We start from the raw sequence: 15956 nt of genomic DNA on the forward strand, positions 1-15956 counted from the left end.
AGCAGGATATGTCAGCAAATTTAAGGTGATAAAGACCCTCATCAACATCCTGGCTGTATACGGATAACGGTTTTTATTTAATTTAAATTTTTGTCATGAAAACTAAAAGCATGGATGACATTCTAGTGTAGAATCCAATTTGCAGCTCGTGTTATTTGTGAGCAGATTAGTGAGATGGTTAAAAATGTTCTGAGGTCACACTGTTGCCTCTTTATTGTAGTTTCTAAGAAGCTTTGTCCTGTTTACTGTCTCAACGTATTATTGACTATAAATTTGTATTGTAAATCTCTTGAGAAATAATTAAAAGGCATGTTAGGAGTGTGACTTGACCATTCATCAAAGCAGTGATAATAAACTTAATTTGAGAGGAATATTTGGGGGAAACTTTTAAGTTATTAAGTCACTCTGTACAATTAACTTTTTTTTTCAGAATGCACCCGATGATGTTACCTTAAAGTTGTCGTGTCTACCTGACATAACTTTCTTCCACAATGCAGCCAAACGCATGTTTTTTTTCATTAATTGTAAAAATTTTAGTTCCACAGAGTATAAAAGGTGGATGGCTGTCAAGGTTTGTCTAAATATTAAATCTTACAATAGTGACTAAACATTTCCAATACCCGACACAAAGTATTCACTACAAATCCACTTTTTTGATAATGGATTCACGGTTGCTCTACTTTTTGTCAGTTTGTAAAGTGAAAAAGGTCGAGGTCACGTTTATTTATAGCACCTTATAACAACCAAGGTTGACCAAAGGGCTTTACATAAATAAATAACAATAAAATCCAAATGATAAATTTAACAAAAACAATGAAAAATGCAACATCTTTCTGAATCTGTTGACATGTCAATTGCACAGCAGCTTTTCCTCATTAAACCGTTCACAGACATTTTTTTTATGCCTATCAGTGGGGTGTAACTGGTCTCAGTCATATGTATGATGAAATATGTTTGTATGTGCATACTCTGCAGGGATTTAGTGGGGGTTTAGAACTTTGTTACTTTTCTTATTGTCTATCACCTTGTGAGTGATGTCAAAAGGAAGTTCCACTCTAAAAAAAAAAAAAAAAAAAAAAGTGGTTATTGGAAAGGGAACAAGCACATTTCTGTTTGTAAATATAGATATTTTGCAAAAACTAGCATATTGTCAGTGTATTATCTTTAAAACAATTTGGCCCTGGCTTGTCATTTGAAAGACTTAACAAACATGGTAATTGTTGCATTTAAGGTCTATAGAGGTCTATAGCTTAAAAGTAAGGACAGTGTTATACACTATATTGCCAAAAGTATTCGCCTGCCTTTACAGACATATGAACTGAAGTGACATCCCATTCTTAATCCATAGGGTTTAATATGACGCTGGCCCACCCTTTGCAGCTGTAACAGCTTCAACCCTTCTGGGAAAGATTTCCACAAGCTTTCCGAGTGTGTTAACTGGTACCGATGGACTGCAGAAAGTTGGCGACCTCTGCATAGTATGCGCCTCAGCATCCAGTCATTTTACGTGGCCTATCACTCCGTGGCTGAGTTGACTGGACTTGTTGCACAGGTGGCATCCTATAAAGGTCCCACGCTGGAATTCACTGAGCCGATCCATTCTTTCACAAATGTTTGTAGAAGCAGTCTACATGCCTAGGTGCTTGAATTCATACACCTGTGGCCATGGAAGTGATTGGAACGCCTGAATTTAGCTATTTGGATGGGTGAGTGAATACTTTTGGCAATATAGTGCATCTCTGTCCATGTACGTGACTTTCACAAGTTTATGTAATCTCTTGGGAACAGCACATATGATGAGTTTATATTCTTTGAACCGGATCAATATTAAGAGCAGTTAAAGATGCACTTTAGCCCAAGATTGGATCAAGGCTCCTTTAGCAAGATCCAACTAAAATTCATTCAAATCGAGCAGGGCATTTCCTCAGTCCTTGTTATTTATGTAGTATAACACTTTGTTTTGTCAATAAGGGGTTAAGCTTGTTTATGAGAACATATTTTTAGATTAGGCTTACTTTAGATTTGAAAAATACCAGATATTTCTAGAGCTATCATTGAAGCTGCCATTAAACATTTAGCTCTGCCAGATTTTTAGATAAAAAAAGCTGTCTTTTTGAAAAGAATAGTTAAATATCCAATATCTATGCATATTCCATTTCTTTGAAGAGTTTGAAGGTTTTTTTCTAGAAGTATTTGTTTATGGTCAGTTAAAGGAGCATATGAATGGTTAATATCTTTAACGATAAAATCCATCCTGTTGTCAGCAGAGTTGCGGTGTAAAACGTTTCCGTCTCCGTGTTATTACGGAATGAAGCTGCAGTTTCCTTTAATATAAAATTAAGTGAAGAGTTGAAAAAAATATTAAGAAAAGGTCAATTCTGGATCTTTGGGTTTGGCTTTGTAATGGCAAATTAATTCTTATATGCATTGTATTGAGTGTTACTGTGTATAACCTGCAAATGACCTCGCTGCGAGATACCACCATGTCCTATTTTCTTAAATCCTTCTTCTCCATTGTGTGCTCGTTGTAATGATAAAGCTGCACTTTAAGGGGGACAGGGATGAAGCTGGTATTTACGACTGTGTCTTGGTAACCTCAACTGTGGTTGGGGAGGAAAGGTAGACTAGATAAGAACGCTCAACTATACCCAAGGAGTGATTCTATACACTATAGAATAATAGTGTATTCTATTATTGTAAAAGCCTCTTATCTCCTCAGAAGAAAATAACTGACTCTGTGCCTTACTAACAGCTTCTATTACACTTGCACAAGCTCAGTGCAGTCAGACAAGTACCGTGCTCCTCACAAACGCCAAACCCAGACTCATCCATCAGATTGCCAGATGGAGAAGCGTGATTCATCACTCCAGCAAACCAGCACAACAAGTAACATGAATCAGCAGTGAAAAATAAAGCATCACAAAGAAAAATAATCATGGGTACTATAGTTGGCAGAAACCAGTAGGGACCACACCCCCATGCAACCAGGACAAAAAAATCAGGTGTCACATTCACTTCATTAAAGAAAAAAAAAGGAAAAAGGAAAAAACATTCCTTTAAAATCTGTGGAATCAATGATTAAAAAAAAATGAACATAACTGAAAATTAGAGACAATAGTAGAATGTCTTTGTCATCTGATTTAACTCTACTTAGATTTGCTTTACATGCTTTACAACCATCTAGATGGGTGTGTTAGATTATAAGTGTGGCATAGGGTTCTGTATAATTAGCAACAGGTATAAAATCATTTCTATACTTTATAGAATTGATTTTAAACTTTTAATGTTGGTTTTAAAGCTCTTAACGGCCTCGCCCCATCGTATTTATCTGAGCTTTTAACAGTCCAGGTAGAGCTCTGAGGTCAACAGGTCAGTTTCTGCTGGAAGTGCCCAGGTCAGAATACAAACCCTGGGGTGAGCGAGCCTTTTCCCAAAGCTGCCCCCAGGCTCTGGAATAAGCCCCCCGTCCAGCTGCGTCTTATTTCTGACCTGGGCCTCTTCAAATCGAGGCTAAAAACCTACTTATTTAGGATGGCTTTTAATACCCAGTATTAACACTTTTATCTTATTTGATCTTATTTGATTTTGTTGTATTTTATTGCTTTCACTGTTCTTTTATTGTTTTTATTTGTTTTTACTTATTCTTCTCTTTATTTATTACCTGCTTTAAAGAACTTTGGTACATTGTAAGGATTGTCTGTAAAGGGCTGTATAAATAAAGTACATTTACATTTACAACTATTATAGACCTTTAGTCATGGATTTAGGTCCAAGAGCTTTTAGTGACACTTGAATAGCTCTGAGGAGAAAATCTAATATGAACAAAAGAGCACAAATAGTGTAGTTCTAAGAAGCTTTCTAGGGGTGATGGTAGCCAGAGTGATACATGTTATTTGCTTTGTGGCCAGTCACCACAAAAAAAAAAAGTTAATGTCATGTTTTTTAAAGAGATTTGGATTCCATGGTGTTGCTTAAAGCTCTATCCTTTGTGTCCATTGAGAGACTGTTAGCATCCTCCATAGTCACAACAGGTGAATAGGTTTTCTTGCCTTTTCTTCTTCCCATATAACGATGGGAAACGATCTGGCTCTAAAGTAAAGTTTGTTACCGTCGTTTTGCTTCTAAAAGGATTTAGATTGTACAGTGGAAGCTTAATCACTAAACCTGAAGGATTTCTGACAAAGCAAACATGTACATATGTAACTGCATTGTATTGATCTGGATTAATACGACTCAGTTTGTTAATGAAGCAGATTTATTTGCCAGCCCAGTGGGTCAACAAATAAACAACATTTAGGGTGGGCATACACACATTAGGTCCACCAGCAGCAGTATGCTGTCTTTCTGCTGCAGAATACCCACAATGCACTACTGTACAAGGGAAACTTCAAAATAAAAGCCTTGACCCATTTATGCAGTATTTAACATGCAGAACAATTTAACCACCCCGTTACACATGCACCCTCCTAAAGCTTCGCCATCTTGGCCACTGTTGCACTATAGGAAAATAAGCTTGAAGCACCAGATACATTATACCAGAGTGGACATTCTTTTGCTGTTGTGCTGTACATTATCACCACCTTGTGATGGTAGCTGACATTTTAAACAGATTAATTCAATATAACGATATTCACAAGATATTCAATATTCAACATTCAAAGATATAATGATAGTCACGTAAACTATTTAATTTATTACAGTATAATGATTATTCGAAAAGTCAAAAATCATTACCCATCCCTTGTTGGTAGATGCCGTCCCTCTCAAATATGGTAATATGGATTAATACCAAGACTCTACCTGCAACCTGAATGGACCTACAGCTCAATGTAACAGTGTTCACTGCTTTCATGTTTGAAAGACCCTGCCAGGCTGAGCAGAGGTGTCCCTGTGGGAAGGTTTGCTCCACTTTGTTTTAATATTTCAGTTTGGCCATTTTTATGGCACACGTGACCTCTTTGTTGATTTTCCTTTTTCATCCTCAAAACAAGTAAAGAAGGGGCGGTCGGTGGGGTGGCGGGGTGGCGGGGTGGCGTGGTGGGTTGGGCGGCCGCCCCATGTGCAGAGGCTTGGTCCTCGATGCAGCTGGCCCCGGTTCGACTCCCGCACCGAGCGGCCCTTTGCTGCGTGTCTTCCCCATCTCTCTGCCCCCTGCTTTCTGTCTCTCTCACACTGTCCTATCATTGGAGGCGTGGAAAGCCCAGAAAAATACTTAAAAAAAAGGGTTTTTTTCATGCTGATAATTCCTTTCTTTTTTTCAGTAAAATTACTAGAAGAGAATGTGAGTTTATTCCATTCAGTCAGTTCTGTTGGCATCTGGAACTGAACAATAGCATTTATCCAGTGTCTTTCCCAGATTGGTGGTTTTGTTTATGAACCAGTGAAATTTTCTAAGTGCTATAAATGCTTAAATTTATGATTTAAGTCACCCAGAATTAATCTGGGGGTGTGGAAGTCACTTTAGGTTTGTCTAATGTTTTTCTGATACATTGAGAGGCTGAGGATGCATTTGCTCTGGGATTGATAGAATCTAAAATGAAAAATAATTATGGGAATTTCCTCGGAAGATAAAATGGATGCAGAAAGACAGCCAGCAGTTTGATATTAATGTCACAAAGCTTTACTTTGGGGAAGTTGTTGTACACCACCATGTCTTGACGTGTATTTCTTTTGTGTTCTGTTGCTCTCCAGACATGCCCAGGAAGCCATGGGAAAGAGCAAACAGCATGAATGGTAGCAAATCTCCAGTTATTGGAAGGTACAGTGCCCCTACTTTTCTCTAAGGAAATAGTGGTATCGGAAGGCTTTCTCATTTTTCCTTTTTCATTTTTCAAAATGTATAATTACTATTATTGTTGTCATTATTCTTCTTATTATTGCATTCTAAGTAAAGCTAAAATCCTGGCTCAAAAGTTTAAAGAATTTTACAAGGGATATTACTGGTTATTGCCTATCTGTAATCTAATGTAAATCATCTACTCTCAGGCACACATAACACATTAGCATTATAGCTTTAGCATGATACTGTGCTGAAGCTAACGCTGCAGGATAATGTCCCTAAAGCTTATATTGCTTTATGTGCTCTTTGGATGTTCTTTAAAATCCCATGTTACACACTTAAGCTTGGACAAGTACAGAGATGTGCGAGAATAGAAAGTAGAAGAATATCAAATTTAACCAAGTAGATACAGTTTTTTGTTTTCCCTGTTTTCAGCCTATTGGTTAGACGAATGCTTAGGAACCAGCATTATGGATTTGCCAGTTTGCCTGTCTAATTTGGTCTTTCAGTCATTTCTTGATATGCCTTGTCGATTTTCAAGAACATATATTATGCATCATTAGCTCAGTGAGTGATTGGGTGATAATAAAAAAAAAAATTGCCTTTTTTGGTAGACTACAATGATAAAATCACCTTTTAAAGCACAGGATTAACATATTTCCATACATGCATTTCCATGTAGTATCCATGCAGGGGTTGGGCTCGGTTGTTCATCTTGTAGTTGTAGTTGTTTCATGTCCAGTACCATGAAAAAACTGTAAAAATTGTGTTTCTAGACACATCAATTTATTTTCAAATAGAAGAGGTGTAAGATTGTGGCAGCTTCATATCTTGCTGTGAGACTTGGTTTGATTATCTGGAGTGACAAAATGGTCCTTAATAGTTAATTAGTCTTATTATTATTACTTTGTATTCGTCTTTTACAAAGTGAACTTGATTGTTAATCATATCATACAACAAGCAGTGAAATTGCACCTATCCACACTCCATGTATTGATTTTTAGCGAATGTCATGTAACATAATGCTAAGTTTACACAAGACAACAACAGGTATACGCAGTAAACACCACGGACAGACAGCGAATATTTCTACTTAAACATAATGTGGGCAGGCAGAAACGGGGGCAAGGATATTGAACAAGATATATCAAATATTACATAAGATAAAACATTGCATGGTGTGACAGATGTGGTGATGAAGATTAAGTGCAAGGCATTAAATAGCAGCATATCAACAGCAGTAGCAGCATATCAACAGTGATATAAAGGCCATAATGATGACATCGGTAGGAGCATATCAGTTCCTGTCTTATTAAAAGGGTCAACAGTCCAGTCAGTCTGTGTGTATGTATGTGGTACATACAACAGTCCAAGAGAAACATGAGATTTCTTGAATGAGTTGAGTACTCTGAAGGCCTGTGGAAAGAAGCTATTTCTGAGTCTGATGGTACTGTGCTTGCCAGACAGTAGGAGGGGGAAAAGTCCATGTGCAGGGTGGAAGGGATCTTTGGTTCCGATAGTGGCTCCGTTACAGCTGTGGGACAGGTACATGGATGGTTGGTTGGGATGCTCTAGGTCTCTATTCTGCCACCCTCACCACTCTTTTGTAGGGCCTGATTCTGGTCATAGGCATTGCAGCTGCCACACCAGACTGGGATGCTCTCAATGGCACTTCCTTCTATAAAGTAGTGAGGACAGAAGTGGGAAGGTTAGCTCGCCTCCTGCAGAAGAAGTGGGAGCATTTAGGTCATTTAACAAGAGTTTACATCATTTACTTACTGAGCTGAGTTCATTTTGATTTTATTCATTTTATTTGAACCATGGATCAAATCTATGACCCATGGAAAAAAACTTTTTTTTTCTATTCTATTTCTATTCTATGACCCAAAGCCATCCCACCAGGCTGGGACATACATGTGGATATTAAGTTATCATTGGTAAAGTCAGTGTCTCACACAAACAAGAGTCTCCGTGGCAAAATCCCATGTGAAAAGCCCCAGAGAGTTTGAGAAATTCTATTGTTGAAATAAAACGAATGTTCTATCTAGGTTTGCTGTGATGGACATGGTTTTGTTAACGAGGACTTCTTGTAAGATAGTTAGATGGACTTCTGGAACAGATTATATGTTGTCTGTGTGATCTTTCCAAATTTACCACATACCATACAATAATTTAGTCATTTCGTTTGCATGCTATACTGTAAACTTGTTTTCCAAAACAAGGAAATGTGTGCGTCACACACTGTACACCCACATTATCATACATGGAAACACACAATTAGTGTCCGCCCATGGCAGAGTAGATTTGGCAGAAAATTATCATTTTGCAGTTCCAGTATGTTCACATAGATAAGACTGAATGTGCACTTCTTAAACGACCCATAAACTGCAGAACAGACAAAGACTTGCCACAAACTGACCTAGATATAACTATAAAATGAAAACGTGTTCATTTGTTTCATAGTATTATTGAATTGTAATTTATATGTGATTATCACAAGATTTCTGTCCAGAAAAGCGCAGCTAAGATACTCAATTGAACCCTTTAGGCTCTCAGGCCTCTGATAGAATAGAAGACTCAAGCTCGAATGGGCAAGCGCTCGTTTTAGGGCTAATTCTTATTTTCATTTGTGTATTTTTTTTAAATCTATCTAGACTAGGATAGATTAATTTGGCACTTTGAATATAGGTTCATTTCTTAATATGTGGAAGTGTGAAGTCACCACAACAGCCTTTAAGGTCCGACTTTATCAGAAGATGTTTCCTTTTATTCCCTTTGTATTCTTGTTTTTCCCGTCTGAAGTCTCATGATGCTACTAGAACTGTGTGTGCTTCTGTGTGTGCTTCCATGCATGTCAAACTGTCTGCCCTTCACCAGTCTTTGTCCAGGATTTGTCCTGCATTTGTCTGAAGAATTTATAGCAAAAAAATGCAGAAGTTGCCAGTAGCCAACTGTTCACTGGACATCTCATCAGTTTACATTATGTCCTAGGAAATAGAATGTCACAGTAAGTCATATATTATACCAACTGCAGCTCTATAATGATCCAAAGGAAGTCGTATGTAATATTGCATCACAAGGTAAGGAAGTTGGAATGCTCGTGTAGCACATGGTCTTGCTCTCTAGTAATCCTGTTTTTCCTTTTTTTTCTCTCTCTCTTTCCATTTTGCCCTTTCTCTTTGTGTTCTTTGGCTCTTGGGTAGACCTAAATCCACCCCTACACCTACTGGATCCATAAGTGCCAATGGTGTGTCAACAGAAGCTGTTGATTATGACAGATTGAAACAAGTAAGTGAACACTTGGAGCATTGTTACAACAGATTTGAAGTTTTAGCCAGAGATGTGAAAATGTTACTTTTCTTTGTATTGTTCATGTACTACATTAAATTTGGGCTATCGTGTTGTTATTGGGATCTTAGGGCTGCTTCACACTGGCAGAATTGAAAATTCTTTCATTTCAGCTCCGATGTGGACAGGTTTAGAGCATCCACGCTTGCAATGTGACATGTACATCTCAGTCATGGTTCAAGCCATGCACCAGTTGTATGCCATTTAGAGTATTTGGCGTTGGACCTATTGTTGGTAATTATTGGTCACCAAATTGACCACATATCAGCAACACTGCACCCTCAACTGTAGCATCAGTGAGGGGACAGTATGTAGACAATATGTGAAGGCTATGTAAAATTATTGTGCAGGTAACAACTGCATAGAAGCATCGCAAACAACATAAAGGTCATTGCTATGAATACACATGCACCAGGTCAGCAAAGTGCACACAATGCACATGCCAAACTGTCTGAATGAAGCTAGCCTATAGTCCTAGTCCTATACAACAATTATTACTAATAAAAATGGCCATGTTAAGGCTGTTATGTCATTATATTTGGTTATTAGTCAGCACTGGTAAATGTGTTTGTTGAAGGATTCAGTATCTGTTTACCTTTAGCAAAGTTTTTTCCCCCCCCCCCGCTAATTAGGCAGCCCTATTACCATGTGGTGTGTTGTGGGTGTGTGCAAGCAGATCCTCCCTCTGACATCTGTGAATGAGGTAGTTAGATAAGTAGTCTTGCAGAGTCCTGCCTATCTTACAATGCAGCTGGTTGCGTCGGTACGACCGGGAGACAGATGACAACCAGCAAAATCTCTTGCAGCACTCACTGCTATGGTTATTTTCTCATTTTGTGTGTTTTGGAGGCACAGGATCAGGAATAAAACTTGTGGCCCATAGTTCTAATGTACCCTCATACTCCTTTTGATAGTTTCTTTATCTCTTAGTGTCATTAAGTCAGTCTTTGGGCCTAGTCTAATGGGAATTCCTTGTGCAGCAATTTGCTGTTTAGCAAACAATGACTCTTCTTAAACTAATTGGAAGGGCCTCTACCTAACTAACCCCCATCTCTTAAGCTCATGTAACTGGCCACGGGGAACTCAAAGTACTCTCAACTCTGCTGACACTTTTTATGTGTTTGGAAATTTGATTTTGTGTTGTTTCTTTTCCAGGATATTCTTGATGAAATGAGGAAGGAGCTATTAAAACTAAAAGAAGAGCTTATTGATGGTAATTATCATTAAAACCAGCCATGTTGTCGTCACATCTCTCCAAATGGACCACATAAGCCGTGTTTCCACTATGCAGTCCGTGCAGTACGGGTTGGTTCAGAGCGGTTCGCTTATTTCAGTGTTTCCACTACCACCAAAGCGCACCGGTCCCATGGAACCCGTTACCATTTTTATAACCCTTCTGCTTGGGGTACCTAGCACACGGGACCGGTTCCAGGGTCTGCTCTCCGGTGTTGGTGAGGAGGCTGTGCAGCGGGAGCTCGATGGTGCTGTGCCAAACGAAAACGTTTTCCAGCTGATTGCCGCAAAAATGGCAGAGAGTGGTTTCAACCGGGCCGTGAGCCAGTGTGGCATTAAGCTGAAGAAGCTTGAAGGTGGTTCCAAATTATGGATGTTATTTTTTATTTGCTGTTATTTGTTATTTACGCTTCGGCACACACTCCGCCCACCCCTGAGGGTCCCCTTTGTACAGTGGGAACGCAAGCTGACCCCAAAGCGACCCGACCCGTACCGGACTGCATAGTGGAAACGAGGCTTTAGATCTCATTTCTAAACACCACCACCAAGTGTCAAAGATCTCTAATGTTGTGTTGCAAAAAAAAAAAAAATTGTACATAGTGAATGTTTATTCACTATTTTTATTTTATTTTATTTTATTTGCTTGTTTTTACTTTAATTGTTTTCATATCTTTTACTGTATGCTGCAGCAAAACAATTTCCCAAATTGGGATAAATAAAGTATCTATCTATCTATCTATCTATCTATCTATCTATCTATCAATCTATCTATCTATCTATCTATCTATCTATCAATCTATCTATCTATCTATCTATCTATCTATCTATCTATCTATCTATCTATCTATCTATCTATCTATCTATCTATCTATCTATCTATCTATCTATCTATCTATCTATCTATCTATCTATCTATCTATCTATCTATCTATCTATCTATCTATCTGTGACACCTGTGTCACCATGGGTCCTTATGGGTTAAGAGAGCATTTTACAGAGATATCTCTGATAAGGGTGCTTGTCAGTATAAGCTAAATGGTTCAGATGTTCTTTAAGTTTTAAAAAGAGATTTTGTGATCAGTTCCTTTCTTATACATCCCAATAAGAAGTGGCCCATCTTTGTGAAAACCCTTAATTCAATTTCAAGTTTCCTCACTAAGCCAACTTTCCAGTTTTGTAGTATAAACCCGAGGTTTTTCCAAGAGTGATGCAGAATAATGCTATTATCATACTATTGTGCTTATGTTCTTTGTCTCTGCAGCAATCAGGGAGGAGCTGGGCAAGTCCAGCAAAGCATAGAGGATCCAGACTCCGTTTTCACAGCATCAACGTCCGTGTGACCAGACAGACAACCAGAGTCCATTTAAGAAGACAGCAGAGTAAAGAAACAACAAAACGACGGAGACGATGCCTTTGACAACAGTCGTATTATGACGCAGAGAGGACAGTATTTAGGGCAAAGCAGTGTCAGACAGAACAGTGGTGGACAGGGTGATGCTGGAAGGCTGGAATTCACAGAATCCATTTTGAAAAGCTTTATGTTCCCACTTACCCCTTCCATTCCTCCAGTTCCCTTCTTGAAGCACGTCATTCTCGAGGACAATACATTGTCTGCTCGAAAATCTTTTTTTGTTTGTCTCTGTTTGACCAACAATAAGAAAGAAAAAAAAATAATACAGAACTCTTCACTGATATCTCATTAACCATGAGTGAAAAGTGTTGATGCTGAGAATCACAACTCTTGTAATTTACTATTAAGCATTTTATTAAGAGCGCTTGGAGAGAGGAAAAACTTGGGGATGGAAAATAACAACTTGTTCTAATGATGTCATACTGGTAATGTGTGTGTGGAGATATTTCTGTGCATGTTAGCGAGTATGAGAGACTTGAGTCCCGACTGGAGTCCACCACTGTAGGACACTGTTAAGCTCGTCTTCCTTAAATACCATTTTAACCTGTATATGAATAAAAAGACAAACTTATTTAGAAAGAAAGTAGCGATCAACTATGTCTGCTTGACTGTAGATCTATGGCCACATAAAGTAGTTTGATAATGCAGTCTGTTAACAGGAGGAATAATTATCTTCCCTCAGAAATGAGATGTTTCCAGTTAATTCTTTGGGAAGTCGGGCGAATGAGACGCTGAGAGTAGCTGTTTTTCAGAAGGATGTCATTGTAGCGCTCTACGAAATTTTCACAATTTTCTTGTGCTGATTAACCACAGACACACATGCAGATCTCTTTCTTCTTATTTTTTGTTTGAAAACCTTCTTTCACCCTTCGCTCTCGGTACGTCATGTTTGTCATATTTTGGTGCTCAGTTGACAGCATGTAGTGTTTTTCTTTATACAGTGAGGGTCACAAGTCTGTCACATTTACAAGCAATAAGTGTAGCATTTATTTAAAGGCCCACTTGCCCTCTCCTAATTTCTAATGCCACCACAAATGTTTGGCAGCGTTTGTCTGATCCTTTTTGCCCTCCTGTTGTATAGTGTTGGAATGTGTACGCTGTGTGGCAGATCTTCTGAGAAAATCGAGGCTGATGTGGAAGAAAAACAGGAACACTGTAAGATTTCTTCAAAATGCATTTCTAAACCACAATACTCTCTATTTTATTTTCATCATATATAAGAGGTGCAACAAAGAGCCCAAATGTGTAATGGAATGGATGCATACCAAGGACACGGATGTGCCATTTACTCTTTCACCACTGCCCACTGATATTTGCGGGGTTTTTTGTGTTTTTGTCCTTTCTTCCTGCTGCTGTCAGACATACTGCATGAGAAACTATTTTGAAGATTCGAGATAGTTTTATTTTCCCCCTGTGCTCTTTAAAAAAGACAAGTGAACTGTCACTCTATTAGAAAAACACATTTGTTACCGGTTCTTGCAAAGTGCTGTACTTGTTTCACTGGAAGCTCAAAGTACAATAAACTTGAGAGTGATATGATAAAAGCTGAGAGATGGATAACTAAATGTCGAAGCTTTGACTCTGAGGTCACTGGTTAAAGTAACAGTTAAGTCCATTTGTGGCATTTTGCCATTACTATTTGGCTCATTGCTTTTATTGTTTCTGTACGCTCCTCAATAACTAACTGTCTCCTTCCCTCAATGCCTTCTTTCTCATGTTCAGCAGCTTTTTCAGGAGACTAGTAAATCCAGGGCTTATTATTGGGGAAGCACCTCACTGTCCTTGTTGGGAAGATAAGCCGATGACACATTCAGTCATACATTGATGTTGTCTCCGTGTGGCTCACAATGCATTCCAGCCTGTGGCCTCAAAGCACCCCTCAGAATGTATTTAGCTTCCTAAGACATGTTCTCAATTTTTTTTTTTTATCACAGGTTGCCTCGGAACAATAAACGTGTAGATGGAGGTTGAGGAGTACAGGATGGTATGGTCTGAGTTTCCTAATGAAGGATTCGCAGATTGAGCTGTATGCATCCCTTAGAAAAAAAAGCCAACATGTTATTTTCTCTGTTGGAGCTCTTTATAAATATTAGAAAGTTGAAAGTGTAGCACAGGGGGATACATGGTTACATTTCTAGGAATGTTGTAACTGTAACTGAACAATCACTTGACGTGAATGAGGTTGATAACATCACATGCAGCATAGGAAGTAGCCGGGGGTAAGATGTACACTGCAACCAGAATAATCTCATGGTGGATGATATGTATGGAAACCCACAGCTGACGATGTGCCAGGAACAGAGCCTCTCCTTCAGTGACAGCAACGTTTCCGTTAGTATGATGATATAAGTGATGAATAGCGCTCGGTAGATCCTATTACAAACTTTTTAAGCATCAGATTTTATTTCATGGGGACTTCAAAGAACACTAACACTGTATACCATGGCCACAGTTTACTGTCAGTCTTTAGGGTCCATGCTTTATATGTGATTAACTGTTCAACTAAATGCTTCTACTGTTGAGCCACATTTACGTTACAAATGTGTAGTCTATAAAGTCAGCCTGAGCTGACCCTAATGACCTTATCATGACATCATCAGGGTCCATTTTCAAAAATTTGGAAAGAGTAATCTAAAACTTCATACTGCTCTCATTGATGCATATTCTTGGAAAATGCCATTTAATGCATAAAAGCAGCTACTTACACATTTAAGTGCTTAGTATGAGAATTAGCCAATTAATTATTATCATATCATCATAATCAAGGTATCGTGATATCTTGGAAACTTTGTGTGCATGTTCTTTTTCCTTAAGCAGCTGGCTGTTGCTGTTAACACCCCTGCGGGATGTCATTCTACAAAACTGTCTAAGGGCTTCACATACAAACACTCGCCCCCTTTTTACCATTTTCTTGAGACTTTCCTGAAAAAATACAATGAAATGAACAACGGTCCTTACAGTCTCACTCAAAGTGGAATTATGCTATAATCTTTTAGATTGAGTGTGGAGGAGTTCATCGTTCGGGTTCCTTTTACACTCCGACTGTTGTCCATTTTTCTAAACAGAAACACTCAACCGAGGCAGTGTGTCTCCCAACAAACCATCACTGTCAACAATGTTGCCTTTCTTAATTTTTTTTTATCATTTCTTTCAAGTGGTCTAAAAAAACATCAGAGTTGCTTCTAATATGTCAGAGATTTCGAGTATTGGGATGATTAAAATCACTTGCAGTTAATTATTTAATTTGTATTCCTTATACACACAATCATGGAGAGTTTGATTATCTTGGTACTGTTCACCATCAAGAAAATACCTTTGCACTATGATTGTTTGATGATAATGTGATTAAGGAACTCCCATTTGTGGAGCTGTTTTTCCTTCATATCAATGGTACAATCACACTTTGACACTTGTGGTCTGTAAAGGTTCATGGATGATTTTCTGAATGACGAGACTATTTTTCAAACCCAAAGCGATGTTTGAAAGTCCAGATGGCTGTAGTGTTCTGTGTTACCTCATGTTCATGTCATTTAATTGTCGGCGTCACGATGTTTATGTTTAGCGGCTTAGCTTTCTTTAAATGAGAGTGAAATCAACTTTTTTGTCACCCTGCAGGGAATTCTGCTCCATGTAAATGGTGGAAACATTTTTCTTTGTCTGCAAACCCAATAATATGTCTCTGGCTGCAGTAACTTTAATTTTACCATGGTCTGGGTGAATACTCGATTCTGATTGGCTGGAGGGTGTAGGTTAAGTCGGGGATAATGCCGCGTAATCCATTCATTTCTGATAATGGACACCTCGTCGGGCATTATCACTGACTTAATTTATCATCTCCATTGTCCCGCACTATTCTCAAGTTAATCAATCTTTTCGTTAATGTTACCATATTGTTTTGTTTGAGCTTGTGAAATAAAAGCTGCAATAGAAGACATGAAGTTGTTTGAGTATGAATGATCATAGCCATAAAGAAGGTTTTTATATTTTACTTGGCTATGTTTCTACATAGGCTAACCCAAACTTTTCAATAAAAAAGAAGCTTAATTTTTGGCTATCTCAAAAGTTACTTATTTTTACTTCACATTAACGATCAGCCTCTCAGTCCCTTGCTTGTTTCTTTCCCAAATGTGGCTGCCAAAGTGATGCTAGTGAGAAGCATAGAAGATCTAGGAAAGTTTTAAGGAA

General features: G+C 38.3%; 1 protein-coding gene across 5 annotated transcripts in view; it reads left to right on the forward strand.

Moving 5' to 3' along the window:
- enah (ENAH actin regulator) overlaps positions 1 to 15705 on the forward strand; it is a 116913-nt gene extending 101208 nt beyond the window's left edge. For all 5 annotated transcript variants that reach the window (XM_075459702.1, XM_075459701.1, XM_075459700.1 and 2 more), the window contains 4 exons: positions 5692 to 5758; positions 8983 to 9067; positions 10283 to 10340; positions 11622 to 15705. In XM_075459702.1, the coding sequence (XP_075315817.1) occupies positions 5692 to 5758; positions 8983 to 9067; positions 10283 to 10340; positions 11622 to 11659 (248 nt within the window). In that variant the 3' untranslated portion in view covers positions 11660 to 15705. The remainder of the gene's footprint in view (positions 1 to 5691; positions 5759 to 8982; positions 9068 to 10282; positions 10341 to 11621) is intronic.
- Positions 15706 to 15956: the final 251 nt, after the last annotated feature.

This window comes from Odontesthes bonariensis, chromosome 24 (genome assembly GCF_027942865.1).
Source record: "Odontesthes bonariensis isolate fOdoBon6 chromosome 24, fOdoBon6.hap1, whole genome shotgun sequence".
NCBI lineage: Eukaryota > Metazoa > Chordata > Actinopteri > Atheriniformes > Atherinopsidae > Odontesthes > Odontesthes bonariensis.